This window comes from Strix aluco, chromosome 10 (assembly GCF_031877795.1).
Source record: "Strix aluco isolate bStrAlu1 chromosome 10, bStrAlu1.hap1, whole genome shotgun sequence".
NCBI classification, from domain to species: Eukaryota; Metazoa; Chordata; class Aves; order Strigiformes; family Strigidae; genus Strix; species Strix aluco.
The window spans coordinates 10,996,298-11,009,200 of record NC_133940.1 but is presented as its reverse complement, the minus strand read 5'-3'; the positions used below and the strand labels follow the sequence as shown (position 1 = coordinate 11,009,200).

The following is a 12,903-nucleotide window of genomic DNA, read 5'->3' as shown; positions in this document are numbered from 1 at the left end:
TCAATAAAAACAGTTCTACTGGGTAAAAATGTTGCACGTATATCACCCATACAAGAACATATCAAAGGTTTTAGTTATGGCCACAAGTAAAACAAATGGAACCAGATTAAAAAGTTCTTCTGAGAGCTACTAAGAGAGAAGCCAATTAAGATGAGAGCAAGAAATTATCCCGGATAATCCCCTTTTCTTTGTGACCTAGTAAGAGCAACATTTTGCACTCATACAGCATCTCTCAGTGAAGAATTTCAAAGAGCTTTAACAGCACTGTGCAATTCAATCTAATTGAGAAACCAATGCACAAAGACGTTGGAAGCTTATCCATGTCAAATACTACATGTCTAAAAGTAAAAGCCCTTCCACTGGAGTCACTGTCTTCATAAAGCTTTTACAGTAGTAGTAATGGTATTTGCTATTTTCGGGTGTCCCAATGCTATAATGCAAATGTGTTAACTAAATCAAATGTCAATGCATGGATTGTCTTGTTCCTAGGCTTCTGTACGGGCCCCAAGCCCACCAGCTAGACCTAAGGTAGATAGCTGGAGGACAGCATTTCATTTAAAAAAAAATACTAACTTCAGTAATTGTCATTGTGAAAGATGTATTATGAGGGTTTTAGCAGACAAGGAAAACACACTTTTATGTTTTACTACTAAAAATGAATTTATGACCAAGTTTATACTTAGATATTAAAAATACCTGATATAGTGTATATCATTTTACACAAGAACTACAAGAAGTAGTTTACAGAGTAAAGAAATTCTGACAAATCATTCCATATTAGAATAAAAAATGCTTTTTTTTTTTCCCCATAACAAGACACTCATATAAAATTTTTTGTAAAAGATACTAGGCATTTTAAGGTCCGGCTTACCTATGCTATAGAACCCAGCTTCAGCAAGTTGCTCCTTGTCAACAGGATATATCCAAGTTAAAAATGTTTGTAAACGTCTTCCATATTTTGCCATAGATGGATTCCTTGGATGCTGTGCATTGTTCAGACCACTTCTCCCAAGCTCAGCAGAAATAGATTCACTTGGAACATTTCCAATGTCCCGGCCCAGGACGAAAAAGCATTTGGGAAAATGCCTCTTGTGTTCTGACCAAGCTCTGTCACTGGGTTCCCAGTTTTTCAACTTTCCATCACAACAAAAACATGCCACTTGATCACCAACACCTGTATAATAGAATCCAGCATTAGCTAATTCCTGTGGTGTCAACTGGTCATTGAGGGGCCAGTTATAAAAAGACTTTAATCTTGTCTCTTCGCTGCACATAGCAGGGTTTTTCGGATACAAATTATCTGACATATCCACAACCTGCCTAGTTCTCAAAAGGTAATCTGCCTCCACATCAGCTGGGTCATCCAGAGCACACAGGAGGGCTGAATCGCTGGAACCATTTTCAGTTCTATGCTGGTGGTTCTGGGCAAGAGGATGTATGTTATTTTCCAGAAAAGTAGATTCAATAATAAATTTGCAATTTGGGGAAAGGTTTTTGTGTCTCTCAACTGCAGAATCCCCAGGTGCCCATCCTTCAACAGTTGTGCGGCAACTGAAGCACTTCACTTTGTCACCTTCTCCAGTATAAACAAAGCCAGCTCGTGCTAGTGCTAATGCTGAAACCGGGCAGCCAAGTGGAAATTCAACAAAAGTTCCTAGTCGGTAGTGTTCCTGTGCCCATTCCTGGCCATGGTCAGTGTCCGGAGTGGCACAAGCTTCCGAGTTACCTGGGACTTTACACGTCATCTCTTCATGAGTAGGGCTCCCCTTTCAGATTTCCTAAACAAAGAATAAATGTTTTCATTTCACAGACAGAAGAATAGATCATACCCGTAAGCAAGCCTGGAAACGGGCTGAATTAAACTACCCATCCTTTATGTATTAAAATAATGCCTCGTCCTCTTCCCTTCCATTTCACCCTTACTTGCCTCCCCTGCCATGCAGAGGCAACACCAGAACAAAATAAAAAATTCTGTAAAGAAAGGCAAGAAGATCACAAAGTTTTACAGGCCAATAAAAATTTACCTGGAAAACACACAGGTTTGTACTTTCAAAGCTTTAAAAGCATGGTGTACTTCTTAAAAAAACAAGCAAACATTGCAAGATTGAAATCAATAAAATATTTAACAAAAGCTCTGAGCAAAACCCTGTCAAAAGGCTTCTGAACCTGAAATAAGAAGTTACTGAATTTAAAATACTGATCTATCCCAGACCACACCTGCAAGATTTTACAGCCCAGTTCCGAAACACAGCTATCTTTATTTCTCCCTGTACGAAGGCCACGACCACCATGCCATGCCCATTACAGATGGGCATCAACTGGTATCAAAAAGATCAAAAAGAAATAAGCCTTTGGATTTATGTTATAAAGGCATACATCGTAGTTTTCCTTTTAGCAAAATATCTCACGAAATAAACTATCAGATGTTTCACTGGGGCATTTTACCAAAGTGCTTTGCTTTTAAGGTCAGCATCTCGGACTACCCAGCACCAGCGTTCATGCCCAGTACACAGCTTCCACTTTCCCATGCCCTGCCTACACTCTATATTAAAAGTTCCTGCGCCTCTGCCATCACCTCAGCTTTTTCTCCCTTCTCTCCCTGAAGGAACGTCGTCCTCCTTACCACCTGTCCCACACTCCTATTCCTGCCTACACTTTTCCAGTACCGACTGCTAGTCCTGCCCTGCGCCCTCCTGCACCAGAAGGCTGCTAAGAGCACCCAGACGAGCCCCTTCTTTCATAAGGATGAAAACAGGCTACTTGGTTCCTGCAGGTACTATGCAAGAACCACAAACTGACACAGTCATCACCTTCAGCCCAAGATGGATGAAGTCAAAGCACAGAAAAAATTCATCTCTGTCCTCACAAGTGCAGTGATATTATTGACTTAGAAAGTCTTGAGTAAAACACAGGCTACTGATGATACACATCTCAAACTTACTCCTTTATTGTTAAACTAAACTATTAAGAGACTGCCCAAATGGACTTCGTAGCACAAAGCAATAATAATTCAGCAATTAGCAAAAAGAAATGCATATAAGGAAGAACAGAATATGTATTTATTTGAACAACTGTCCTTTTCCATCTTCTACACAGATCCTGCAATGTATCTATTGCCAGTCCTCACCTGTATAAGGTAAGCTATCAGGCAAAAATCTAGCTCCCTCAATATGCTCCTCCCTCAACACCTGCATTAATATTGATTATACTTTCTGTAAGGTCAATGGAAATGTTATAATTGTAATAATTGCTTATATAATACCAGATTTAGCTTCTACAGGAAGGACAAAACCCTTTTTAAAGTTCAGAAGGGGGAGGGGAAAATTAAAATGACTACACATTGCAGGATCGCTCCATCCTTTGCCAAGATGACAAAGATAATTAACCTATAAGCAGGCTGAAAAACATGACATTAGACAGGCAGCATGCTTGCTTCACATAATCATGGATACAAAACTACTTCTGAGCACTAGCTTTAATTCCTTCTGGAAGTCAGTTCATGACTAATGTAATGACATCAGAAATTATACTGTGGTTTTCTGTTTTAGCTTAGCAAATTCAAAAATAGCTTCTGAATAAATTACATTGAATGACCTACAAATCTGACCTATATGCTTGTTTTGACTTTGAAGGGCAAAAAAAATCAGTAATTACAGGTAGTAATATGAAAGCTGTCACAATACATGTATTTAATATACATATGTATACTGAAAACAATCAGGTTTTATAACAAAAGTTTAAAAGTTCATGTTTATTTCCTTTTAAAGTCTTACTTTAAATCCTCTAGGACTGTTTCTGTAAAGATCTCAAGTGACCTCATAGATCTATCACCATTACTACTACACTGCACTCATAAAATACTTTGTATTACTCAAATACCATTAGCTGCATACTAATTTTTTTATCCACATGCCTAAAAGACTTTCTACAAGGCAAACAAAAGCCTACCACATATCCTTCATTGATTCCTTTTCAAAATGACCGTTGAAAGAATAAAAAATGCATATGCTTTCAATGTATGAATAGCAGTGTATCTTTACTATTTTACTTATATAGAAATGAGTTCAGAAACAGTGAAAAACCAACTTAAATTTTTACATATTAACTTTTCTGGTTTATATTTACTTTAAAATCAGCATAGAGCCTCCACATCCCTCTTTGATCTGCTGCAAATAATTGCAGCAAATCAAGAGACAAAGTACTCAGTCATCCTATGTAATTTGCCCTGCCTGTCCTTAGTGAAATCAGGGGTAAAGGCAGACCAAGGTTCAAGCCTGACAGATCTCAAGAATTTACTGGAGACAAAGATCACTCTTGGTTTGTGCTTTTTTGTTCCCTATGCCATGTGGGGTGACCACATATTACAATGACAACTACATGAAGTTAAAAAACAGTTAAGAGACAGAATTAATTATGCCCCCACTTCTTGTAAACCACCTACATGTTCCGTTTTAACCACCACTTAACTGCTCCATTATCAGAGCTCACCTTAAAATCTGTCATTCTTAAAAAGAAGTCTGATACAGCAGTATCATATGCATAAAGAATAAACAAGTTTAATATATATCAGATGCATATATATATATAAAAACTTAATTATAACATGAAGTCATTATTTTTCATAAGCTAAAGAAGATATTCTACCAAAGCAATTTGAACAAATATTGCATCTTAAGTAAGGCCCAGCTTCTCCAGTGCCCTCTGACAGGGATGATCTTCAAATCATACTTACACTGCATAAGCAAGCCTGGGTCTTGGAGTACTTTTCCAGACTCTTTCACTAAAACTCTCCACCTCCAACATCAGAAAACTTAAGAAAGCTCATAACATTTTCTTTTTTGGTAAATAAGCTGAAAATTCTGACAAACATCTACTTTTAGATAATTTCATTCCAAAACCCCACTTCTTTAAAGCAGGCTTCATTTTCAGAGTGCCTATAAACATACAATGTTTAATTGTACATTTTCTCCTCTTTCCCCAAACTAACTTCTCACCTTTAAAAATACAGGCTGCAGAACTCAAAATATCACGTAGGTGGTACGTCTCGTATACGACAGACTTTCCTAACGGAAATAACAGCATATGTTTTAACCTATTACTTAAATTAGTTTGTTACTAGTTTTACTCCATTTACTCTGTTGATCCTCTTGGTGTTTCCTGGAAAGATGCGTGTGTGTTTTAATGACACTAAGGAACTGCGAAGGAAACACCTGAGCAAAGACACAAAGAGGGAAGAAAGAGGATCAAGGACTAAACTGAAATACTAGAAATCAGGATGGAGATGATATTCAATTAACTGAGATGTTATTTTCCAGTTTTATTGATTACTTTTAATTAACTGTGAATGCTAGGCAAAAATAGACTAACAGAACTACCTAATATTCAGTATCTGTACCATCCTCAACTGCAATGGAAATCACAGGGTAATGCCTTTCAGTCAGATATAACAGCGGTATCTGAAGCAGGAAAAAAAAAAAAAATCTCTATGTACTGTACTGGAAGTTCTAACAATTGAGGGAAAATATAATTGGAAATAAGCATTAGGATAAAACTAAAAAAAAAAACCCCTATACATAATGCATCCATCACTCAGAACATTGAGATTAGTGGCTTTACTCTTTCAAAGAGTTTTTTCTACAGTGCTATGAATCCTTCAGTACTCCTTCTGCTAAGAGGATGAATAAAAAAAAATTATGTCCTCAACATGGTGGTAATCAAAATATCTGCCACATTTGGATTCTCTGGCAGTAAGCAATCTATCTTGATTCTCACAATGAAAACAGCATGAAAAGCACATACCAAAAGAGCAGTAAATACTGACAGAAGGTCCAATCACCACAGATCAATTCTTTAATAGGAAGTAACTGTTTCAAATTATAATCAACCACATTATTTAACCTCCATCTTTTGCAGCAGAAAGATTCAACCATCATTCTAGAAGTCTCTCAAAACCACGTATAAATACTACAGTGACAGAAAGCAGGACAAATCCCTTCCAGGTATCTGCTAGCTTTAACAATGCTCCATCCACATTTTGAAGCCTTTTCCTTACGACAGCCCCTCCAAACATAGCTAGTTTACATTTCAGTATAATTTTATCTAAGAGAAAAAGACATGAACATATTTACTAAGCATTGAGTCAAACTCTCCTCCTGTGTAACTACTGCTTTAAATACATTAGCACTATTTTAAATGCAACATCAAGTTTAACTATTTCTATTTCAAACAACTGTTAAAAGCAACTGTTCAAAGTGTAAAATTAAAACTAGCTTACAAATAGTATTTCTACACAGGTTTTCTAACAGTTGCCTTACTCCAACTAACTGGAGTAATGATTTAAAACAGCATCTTGCACCATAAGAGCAATTGGACAAACATTAACTGCAGAGGAAAAATAACTTAAGGTAGATTTTTGAATGGTTTACGGCAAAGAAACATAAATTCATAAAAAGCAACCAAGACGTGTACACAAGACTTCACGTATCAGCAGCAAACCCAAGTTCAGAGAATATACTTTATGTATACAGAAATTAATTAAGACCTTCTGAACAGATTATCACATATGAATTAAAAGTAGAAGGTCCAGAAGTGTCAAAAGTTCATCTTTACTTATAAAACTCAGGAGATTGTTTAAACTATTATTGAAGCATTAAATACCTTATACATGCAGTGAGTAAACAAAGCCTGTTTTAGCCTGAAAGACTTCCAGAAGCTCAGCCAAATTTAATCCTGCTTCTAAACATCTGAAGGTATTTCTCACAAGACACTTCCCACTTTCAAGCTGAAGTACCAATTTATATAGTCTATTGATTGTGTTTCAGAAGAAAAAGACAAGAACTTATACCAAAATGTTAACTTACTCAAAATGCAAAACTGTACACTGGTTTTGCAACAAACATGTTCAGTTCAGCTTTAAAAATATTAACAGGTATGATTTTAGGCAAAAATACAACATCATCACATTACCTAGATCTGAAATACTTCAAAGGAAAAGTACAGGACCTGCACTTCTCTTTCAAGTATATTTTATTAGGCATGACTATTTCCATCGTTAATCCTAAAACAGATTGGCATTATAAGGAGTTATTTTTAATTCTTCCGCATGACAAGAATGGCAGTAACCTCCAAGTCAGAAACCTACTTGCACAGCCTCGTGTTCCTGACCAAAGGGTACATAAACATGGAGCTTCTACTACTTGACATGCTGACTATGAGAGCAATGTCAGTGTTTATTGTTGACTGAATTTTGAAATGTGATAGTAGTGCACCAAGTAAATATCAAACAGAACATACTGTACCAGCTGACACCCAGATTATGCATATGTCACTTCACTGAATTTCACTTCGTGCCTGCTCAGCTGCAATTAGATCAAGGAAGGTGCATGTGCTAACTAGAAGGGTACTTATAAACACTAAAACCACAAGAAACGTAGGATTTATTTAAACAGTGCTTACAAAACTTAGTATATTTACATCTAATTATCAATAGCCATTAAAAAAAAAAATCTGCTTAGGGTTTTTTTTAACTTTCTTTTATAAAGAGGGTATGTATCTGTACAATGCCTTTTGATTCAATGCCAAAGCTTACATAAATCCATCAGCTCAGCTTCATTTGTCTGCTTTTCAAACAGGTCCTACTTAGCTACCCATCAGGGTTTATCATCATAGGAAGTCAGTCAGCTACTCAAGGTTATAGTAGGCTATTAGATCCTCCTAATTCTTGACTCTAGTCACAAAGACTTTTACAGTCTCTCCATTTTAGAAATAAACATAACCAGGCCAAAAGAAACACAGCATTTTGAGAATGATTTTCATATTGTATTCTTCTTCATGAAGAAGTCATATGGGTATGGAATAGACCAATAAACAAGAATGGATTCATGACAGTGCTCTCAGTAGATAAAAGTGGGACAAATTTGCATCTGCCAAGGGCAGAGAAAGAAAGAATTTTTTTTGGTGAACTTGCAAGACAAATGTCTTCAAAAGGACTTTAGCTGTATGTATGAGAAGGAAAGAGTAAATACCAGCTGCTATAGAAAAAACTTGCATGTTGTAGCCTAAGTAAATGGTCCTACAGAGATGTCAAAAGTCAAACATAAAACATAATCAATTAGAGCCATTAATAAATGTATAAATCAGTGTTATCTGAAGTGCCCAAGGAAGAGAAAGGACTAAAGGTCTGGAGAAAGCCATTTTAGATCTACCACACTTTGCTAAATGTTTAGTACAAAGCACAGTTGAAAGAGATGTTGGCATTTTTAATCTGGACACAGGAAAGCCTATCTAAAGCAAAGGTTTATTTCTGACAGCTGCTGCCCCTTAAATGAGTTGCCTACAGATGACCATACCTAAAAATAAGGGGGAGAAGGACAGACCAACCCAAAAAACCCCCCCCAAAACCACCAAAAAACCACCAAACTGACACAGAAAAAAATCTACCAAACCTCAAGCATACTGAGAAAGAGATGGAAAGATAAAAGGTAAAAGTAGAGATCAGGAGAGTCAACACCAAGAGCACAAGACTTCAAATAATCCCCCACCAAAGCAAACCAAACCAATTAAAAAGGAAGGAGCAAACCTGACAGTCTCAAGTTTCTCTGGCAGTTCCAGTAAGATGAATGTTTTATTCATGGCATAAGCAGGAATATAATGAAATATTTTTCAAGAAAGGCACTGTACTTGTGTAAATCGTACAGAAATCTGTGTATGGTTTAGCTATCAATTTTTAATTACAAGGTTGCTTGAATTGTATCATTTAATCTTATTGAGATTCTGGAAGTGTGTTTTCAGGCAAATCATAGGGAAAGAATAATTTTTTACATTTCTGACTTCCCCCCCCCCCCCGCACTTTTGAAAAATCAGATTATTAGTTTTTCCATCCTGTTTCGACATCCCCTACCAATATCTTCATTTGCTTAATTATTCTGTTCCCCTTCTTATAAAAGGTTTCTTACACAACTCACTGTGAAAATACACTTCCAGTTCAGTACTACAACACTACGATATATGTGGGGGGAATCAATTTTTTCAAAAGATTCATTTTTATATTGTACACTTACATTTTAGACTTACAATTCAAGCAGTATAAAAATCTACTTTCTACATTATTTTCACGTTTTAACTTTAGAACATTCAATTCATTAACTGCTGTATTATTAACAGGAATTTGATTCAGCTTCAAGTTCTTCCTCAAGAAGTTGAGACTAAACTTCTAGAACTTTTCCCTTTAATAGAAAACAGCTTGGAAGTTCTATTTTGTAAATTGAAGTGTACTTCCATCCATGAAAATCTACCAATACGTTTTGGGGGCTATGCAAGCTATGCAGTTCTTACCCCTGTAAAAGTAAAAATAGCAAGCTACTTTTGTCAACTATGAAGCAGATGAGTTAATAAATAAATAAATTAAAAGTTTAAATCTGTGATTATAAAGTGTACCACTATAGAAATGTGGTGAAATCTGAGTTATTGCTCTTTTGGCTAAGAAGCAAAAAATTACCTGGTCAATGGGAATGTATTAAGTAGAATAGCCAATAGTAAAAAATGCCTAGCAAAACCTGCAGTGCCCTTGGATGTATCTCCTTTCCTGGAGCTGTGCTCCAGCTTTTAGTGTTACATCCTTTTACAATTATAATTGAAGACAAAGATGTGAAAAGAAAGTGTCTTTTTTCAAGCAAACATAATGATACGAAGCTTCAGCTACAGCAACATGATTAATGCCACAGCAAAACTGCTGAGTCTTCTGGATTCTAAAGAAAAATTGTAAAACCACACAAGTACAGAGAACCCATCATTTCCTGCCTTGCCCACTGGTGAGGGTGTTCAGTTCCACCCAGTTAATACTAAGTGGCACTGGTGTGGTCAGGAGTTTATTATTCACATTCATTTAACTGCAGCCTGATGCAGAAGCAGCATTGTAATACTTTCTGGTATCACTAGCATGAATGTTTTGCCATCAAAGAGTGAGGTGAATTTGTATATATATTTTAATACACACACATATGTACATACACACACACACACACACACAACTCATTGTCTTGTAAACTTGGAAATTGCTCTTGAATTACCCTCTATATTTTAAGTTTGTCAGGAAATTGGGATGACTTGGGGATTAATTCTAGTTATAATATTGTACCAAAAGTGAAATACCAAAGTTGCACCTGTTGAAAACACTCTGCTTGCCTTTCTATTTAATAAGAAACTCTCTGAAACATAGAAGGGGAAGGACAACGAACTGCAAGGTATGTGTGGCTTCATTTTACATTTTATACGATAGGAGTGACATTCAGTTCAAGCTTTGCAGCATGCCTTCTTCAGTCTTAACATACTTTCAACCTTCACGCACAGCTACTTTTTTTCATGTACAAAAATCTTGCTATTTCTGGAGCCTGACTTTCAGTCATCATATTCAGAATATTTTGGATTAGAACCACAAGACAGACCACATGCTATGGCAAATAAAAAGCAGCAAAGGCCTGTACACTGTTAAGTCCTGAAACAAAAAAATGTAAAGGATACTTACAATAGTTTTTCCCTAAGAACTTAGTATCCAATCAGACCAAGTTTTGTAACAGATTAATCAGAGGAGATACTGGTTTCATCTCGATTTTCCACCAATCTTTAGAACAAATTCCAATATTTACATTCCTGTTGGTAGAAAAAACAAAGGTTAAACATCTTCCTTTTCACATAACCTTCAGCATAGTTTACTAAGGCACAACTCCAAAACTATGATTAAAAAACCCCCAACATATTAAAATTCTACTCCTTGGCCAACAAATCCAAATGAAAACATATTCTAAAGTTGAAAGAGTCTGAGGTCAGGGAATGTCTGAAATTCAGATGTTTTACTAAAACTATCATGGGATACAAGATTGGGGAGACTCCAGAAGATCCAAAGAGGGCAAAATACAATCCTTGAATTAAAAGTTAGAGGGCAGCAAAAAGGAGAAGCAGACAGAATAAGATTCAGTGATCCAGCATTCTCTTCCCTCTCCTAGGAAATTCTACATCTGATTGTAAACTGGATTTTCTGAAACTCTTCAGCTCCCTGCAGGTGCCTCACCCACCCCAGGAGGATAGCAACAGACATAGAAGCACTATCACAGGTATACAGAGGCCTGAAATGAAATCCATACTTCAGAAACCGAGATATGAACACACATTTCCTTACTGTTCTGATAACAAATGCAAGTCTGCCTCGTATCAGTGGGAGCAGTCAAAAAAAACCCACAACCAAACAACCCTCAACAGAATTCTTTCACTTTTGCTGCTGGTTACAAAGGGCAAGGTCAGAGGAGGTACAGAACAATCATTAACTTGTTCCTTTGCCCTTTTTGGCCAGTGCTGTAGGTGCCAAATTTTCTACAGAAAAAAGTAGTTGGGGGTTCTTTAAAGGGCCTCAAATAAAACCATAAAACAATTGAGTAGGTAGCAAAATGAAGCACTAAAGAAAATGAAAAATATCCAAATAAAAGTCTAATCAACAAATCCATCAAATGAAAATTTGCCTTCTTAGAATACTTCATTGTCTTCTCTGTTATGTGGTGATTTCACAATAGAGTACATTAATGTGTATCCTGCTACTCTTTGTTAAGGTATTAGATTAAAAAGAAGTATGACAAAAATGTTTTTTTTTTTTTTCTTCCCCCCACTTGGTTCCTTTTCCTTCCAAATTGGTCTACCATAAGATCTTGTAGCTTCTAATTATTTAAGAAACAAAAATCTTCCCACTTAGCTATATGAAGTACTAAAATCACAATGTAAGATTGTAGCAATGAAGGGATAATGAAAGAAGTTCTGGAAAAATACCTTAAAACAGTTACAAGAACAAATTTGTATTTTTAGCAGATGCAGATTAATAACAGTTAAAACTGACAGAAATTACCAAGACTAAAAATAGTTCTTGCATCCATTTATAGGGCTTCTATCAGGAAGACAGGAGCATCAGAGACAGTAGCGCAGAAGCAGAAATACACTGTTAAATATATCAGGGTTAACACATAGCCATTGTGCAAAAGAGAACTGCTTGAACTGGTTTGAATTGAACTGGTTTGAATTACAGCTGAAAAAAATATGTGAGTGAACTTCTTCCTGCAGAATTCTTTGTAAATACTGAATTCTTCCCGTAGAAAACGTAAACAAAACGGGATTTTTTATTAACAAGAAGCAGAAAGGGCGTTCTAGAAGGTGATGGGTCTATTAAAAAAAGGAAAAAAAAGAAAGAGTGGGCAATAGGAGACAATACTCAAAGATGTCAGAAGAACCAAAGACGGCCCCAAAAACGCAGACTAGCATGTCAAATTTTTCCTTATATAAGCAGAACAGAACACTAAACATTCTATTCAGAGGAAAGTCGCTTGTGGACCTCCAAGCCGGCAGCCGGGGCGCGGATCGCAGACCCGCCCGGAGGGGCTGCGGCTCCGGGACAGGGCCAGGCTGAGCCGGAGGGGCAGGCCCGGCCCAGCCCGGCCCGGCGGCGCGCCCCGTTGCCATGGCAACGCCTCCCCCGGCTGGCGACACTCCCCGCCGCCGCCCGGCAGAGGCCGGGGGCAGCGGCGTCCCCGCCAGCCCTCGGGACCGCCAGCATCATCTGCGGGAGGGCCCCGGGCAGCGCCGGGAGGGGTGAACCGAGCCCCCCGCCCCGCTCGGGGAGCTCCGCCGAGCTGCCCGGAGCAGCGAGAGCCGCCAGAGCGAGCAGCCGGAGAGCCCGGCCCGCCCACTGCCCCAGAACACCGACAGCCACAACCGTGCCCGCCTGACAACTCACCGCGCCGTGTCCCCCTCCCCGCCGGCACCGGCTGCCAGAGCCGCTCAGCAGCCAGCGCGCACCGAGAAAATGGCGGCTCCCGGCAGCCTCTCCGGCCCCTCTGCGCGCCTCGGAGGCGAGAAGGGAGCAGCGCC

General features: G+C 38.0%; 1 protein-coding gene and 1 long non-coding RNA gene across 7 annotated transcripts in view; one reads left to right on the top strand and one right to left on the bottom strand.

Annotated features, from left to right (window-relative positions):
• LOC141927887 (uncharacterized) overlaps positions 1–11,165 on the top strand; it is a 26,774-nt gene extending 15,609 nt beyond the window's left edge. The window contains exons 3-5 of one of the 2 annotated variants that reach the window (XR_012624615.1): positions 3,097–3,136; positions 10,199–10,241; positions 11,001–11,165. This is a non-coding gene — a long non-coding RNA (uncharacterized LOC141927887). Of the gene's footprint in view, positions 1–3,096; positions 3,137–10,198; positions 10,242–11,000 lie in introns of those variants that run through there. The other variant, XR_012624614.1, reaches the window with a different exon arrangement.
• Positions 1–12,903, bottom strand: part of XIAP (X-linked inhibitor of apoptosis) — a 20,966-nt gene extending 8,063 nt beyond the window's left edge. Inside the window, exons 1-3 of one of the 5 annotated variants that reach the window (XM_074835250.1) lie at positions 12,770–12,903; positions 10,523–10,647; positions 872–1,778 (exon numbers count right to left, since the gene is read on the bottom strand). In XM_074835250.1, coding sequence (XP_074691351.1) covers positions 872–1,745 — 874 coding nt within the window. In that variant the 5' untranslated portion in view covers positions 1,746–1,778; positions 10,523–10,647; positions 12,770–12,903. Of the gene's footprint in view, positions 1–871; positions 1,779–7,141; positions 7,203–10,522; positions 10,648–11,173; positions 11,194–11,887; positions 12,705–12,769 lie in introns of those variants that run through there. The other 4 variants (XM_074835254.1, XM_074835251.1, XM_074835252.1 and 1 more) reach the window with 4 other exon arrangements.